Genomic DNA, 3817 nt, shown 5'->3' on the forward strand with positions numbered 1-3817 from the left:
GTAAACATTTACATAAACAATTCTCCTCATAAGTCGACCAACTCTTTGAATCTTTTCAAACATACGAAACAGTACCTAGTCTTCTTGCGGTCATCTTGCCGATGTTGTGTGGTGTGAAATCAAAATAATCTAGTGTAAAAACGAAGCATGCTATCGAGATGAAAACTTCAGAGAAAATGTACAAAAAGACTCAAAGTTGATGGAAGATAGAAACTCATGGGGCCAAATGCGATTTTTGATTTTAGATTTTGATACGTCACGTGATTTTAAGTTCATATTTCATACAAGAAAGCTCTTCGTTTATGTTCCTGGACTTTATTTATCTTTAACTCATACAGAACTTTCAAATCTGTTGATATAACAACTGTTATTGGTCCTTAATAAGCAATGTAGATTTTAAATTAACCTCTAGATTATCCTAAATAGCCGTTTCTACAGTTGATATTTTTTTAGCTGAAAGTCCAGTGAATCAGGTCTACGGTTTACTGCTGAGCTTTTGGCACCTCTTCAACAAAGATCCGGGAAAGCGTCTTACCCCAGCCTGTGTGTGCGTCAGCATTCTTGTGGCCAGAGTTGCAGCTTCCAACCCAGAATCCCACTCGCACCTTTCCCTTATGAATGTTATTACAGTGACCTTCAATATGGCGGTGACGGTGAAGGTTATGGTTCTTGCCGGTTTGCATGTAGAACACACCGTCAATGGACCCAGGAGAGCTGCACTCGGCGCCATTGAAGGTGAAATACCAACGGCTACAGCAGACGTCACAGTTGTAAATCCTGAGGTTTCCAGCAAAGTAAACATGGAGGGCCGTGTCTGTGAAATTCTTCACAAATTCACAGTTCTAGAAAGATAATAGTAAAAAATTCGGATAAGTATCACTACCAAATATAATCTACGGTCAGGGGAGGAGGAAGTTTAAAACCCCAATGAAAGAATGTTGTTGAATAGCTGAAACAATGGCAGGTTTTATACATCATCTTTTAATTATCATCTCGCGTAGACGGCGTGATCTAAATTGGTTAGGGCGCTGGACGTGTAATTCAACTCCTACACTCTTTGTAAATAGCCAACTGGTCAGCCTCCTCTCAGTTGAGATTTTTAACAAGATTATGTTCTATTTACACTATTTTTTTAGAATGTCCCCAATTAGCACAGTCGTGCTAGATACATTGACAAATAAAGTGATTTGTTTCAACTTTTTATTTATTTGTATTTATAAAAAGGACAGAAAAAGAGCCATTAAACAACGAAAATTAGCTTAATGAGTGAATGAATGAATGCATGAATGAATGAATAAATAATTCAATGGCTGAATGGATGAACGAAGGAATGAGTGACTGAGTGAGTGAGTGAGTGAACAAAGCAATAATCAATAACGTATAGATAGTGAATGAATATTGATTAACGTGCCTTTATTATTCTGATCTATTTCTTTATACCTTTATCAGACCTTGGTCTTTGTCATCTACAGTTGTCCATGCACATTCTTTCCAGTTCATGTGCGAGGAAAGCTGAGGTGTTCCTGGAGTTCCACTGTCACCTTTCTCCCCTCGCTCTCCTTTTTGGCCGGCAGGGCCCTGGACACCAGGTTCTCCCTTCTCTCCTTTCTTCCCATCTGCACCAGGTGGTCCCTTGGGTCCAGTTCTTCCTTGACTTCCTCGGTCCCCTCTGGCTCCGTCGCGTCCGTCACGGCCAGGGGATCCCGGCATGCCATGCATACCATTTATTCCTGGTTGTCCACCGCAACACCATTGTTGAGTCTGTAACAGATATAACAGAACAAATGATTCGTCTCTATATCAATTCACAATTTTGTATTTAACATACTGAAGGAGATTATCCTCATTAGATGATGTTTCTTACAGAGAAAATTTTTGTTATTAATAACAGCAACAACAAATAAAACGCAACTACTACTATAAAATGCATTAAAATAAAAGAAAAGAGCGGAAAGGAGAAAATTTGGCAAAGCACGACTATGTTAAAGATGACATAGGTTAGAAAATAAAACAAAGGTTGAGGTAGAGAGGCTCCGTTTGAAAACTTTGCAAGCATTTTCTTTTCCAGTAAACAGCTAAAAATACTATTTAGTCAGTTAACTGTTAGAAAAAAAAAACTAATTTAGGCAGTAAACAGCAAAAACGGACTCAAGATTAGTATGTTAATTTGTGCGCTTTACAACTTGTAACAGCTGCAGTTGTTATCTTTTTCAAAGTAAGCAACAGTTTTAATTTTTAAAAAAGAAATTTGTTGAAAAAAGCCCAGATAGAACGACCTAAAAAACAAGAGCTCGGCACTTGTTACGGCGATCAGGACCGTGCAGTTGGTCTCAACAAGAGCTAGGCTGCCGGGGACACAGTAAATTGACATTTAAATTTCTATCTCAAAAAATACTGTTCTTCTTCTTCAAACTTTCCAAAACGTATATACGTGGCGTTATATTAATCAGTTCAAATTTTACCATTTATACGCTTTCAATATTTAAAAAATCGTTGTTTATTCCTTAAAAGTTAACCCCATTTACAACCTCTAACATAGCGTTTAATGAAGAATACGGCCTTGGACTGGTGCCTTAAAGTAAATGGACTCACTTTGTTAATGCAGTGGTTATCCGCTGCAGAGCACAAGGCAATCAGGGGTAAAATCAGCAAACATAACATGATAATCAGCGAATTTTGCTCCTTTGTTTTCTTTAGACCTGTGAATAATGGGAATAACAATGTTTGCAAATTTCCATGTCAACGCTATAAAATGTATCTGAATTTATGTGAAAAAACCCCACAAAAGTTGTCTTCAGTACTCAGTGGATATAAAGCCACTTGCTGTGTGGTTACGAAATAAACCTATAGAAAGTACCTGTGTATAAAATATTCCCTGTATTTAGCAGCATTTATCAATAAGTCCAATTAAAATTACTTATGAAAAGTATAACATCGTCCCATGTGCTTGAGGTTGTGCACTTTCAGTATATACCATGATATTGGAGCCTCTTTTTATCAAAACTTCTCAATACGTTAAACTTTTTGCAATATTTCTAAATCACTTACCTCTTACGCAATACAGCAACTTGGTTGTGTGTAATAAGAAACAAAAACCTACACAGTGGAACAGAAGAAAAAAATCGACCCAAATATCAATATCAAAACCAATGAAGAATAAAAAGAAATTGGTGCAACTAGAAACGATAACCTCTTTAATACTTACCTGTCGCTGTTCAAATTTATAAACTGATCGGAGTGAAAAGATTGGTTATTATTTATCCAACTTCTCTTACTTGTTTACTGAGCTTCTTGTGATATAGTTGTAAAACAACAGACCAATGGGATTAAACCTTTTATTCTTGCTCTGCATGTTTCTGATTACGCTTTGTTTCCTCAGTGAGTTCACTGTATAGTCATGATATCACTTTGATTCTGTCTTTTGAATAAACCAAACGATTAGCTTGACACAAACTTATCTTATTTTTGTATTTGTTAAAAAAGGAAACAATTCTCGAATAATTTTTGTAAAGAGAATTCGCCAACAAGTGATTTTATTTTTCATTATTTTTAAAAACCATGAGAACATGAAGCCTGTGTTTATAAACCTGGGTAAATTGAATAATGGCTTTTAATGATGAATTAAGAAAAAGCAAAAGCAAATTTGCTTTGTGGATGTTTTTTCCATTTTGGAATACGATTATTAAGTAAGTAATATTTTTATTACGCTGAGGAAACATTTTTTTTTAATTTTTTTCTTTAACGAGGCTATAGCAATAGCTAGCTGTATTTTCACACCAAATGTTAGAAATACATGCATAAAATGCATGCATAGCAG

The 3817-nt window shown here is 35.9% G+C and overlaps 1 protein-coding gene across 1 annotated transcript; it reads right to left on the bottom strand.

The window, feature by feature from the left end:
• Positions 1–299: 299 nt before the first annotated feature.
• Positions 300–3199, bottom strand: LOC144651890 (collagen triple helix repeat-containing protein 1-like). The gene is made up of 4 exons (XM_078511952.1): positions 3049–3199; positions 2593–2699; positions 1441–1761; positions 300–842 (listed from the first exon to the last, which is right to left on the bottom strand). The coding sequence occupies exons 2-4, from the start codon at positions 2659–2661 to the stop codon at positions 483–485; spliced, it is 750 nt and encodes a 249-aa protein (XP_078368078.1). The 5' UTR covers positions 2662–2699; positions 3049–3199; the 3' UTR covers positions 300–482.
• Between the last annotated feature and the right edge of the window lie 618 nt (positions 3200–3817).

Source organism: Oculina patagonica, chromosome 4, assembly GCF_052425735.1.
Source record: "Oculina patagonica isolate OP01 chromosome 4, crgOcupat, whole genome shotgun sequence".
Lineage (NCBI taxonomy): Eukaryota > Metazoa > Cnidaria > Anthozoa > Scleractinia > Oculinidae > Oculina > Oculina patagonica.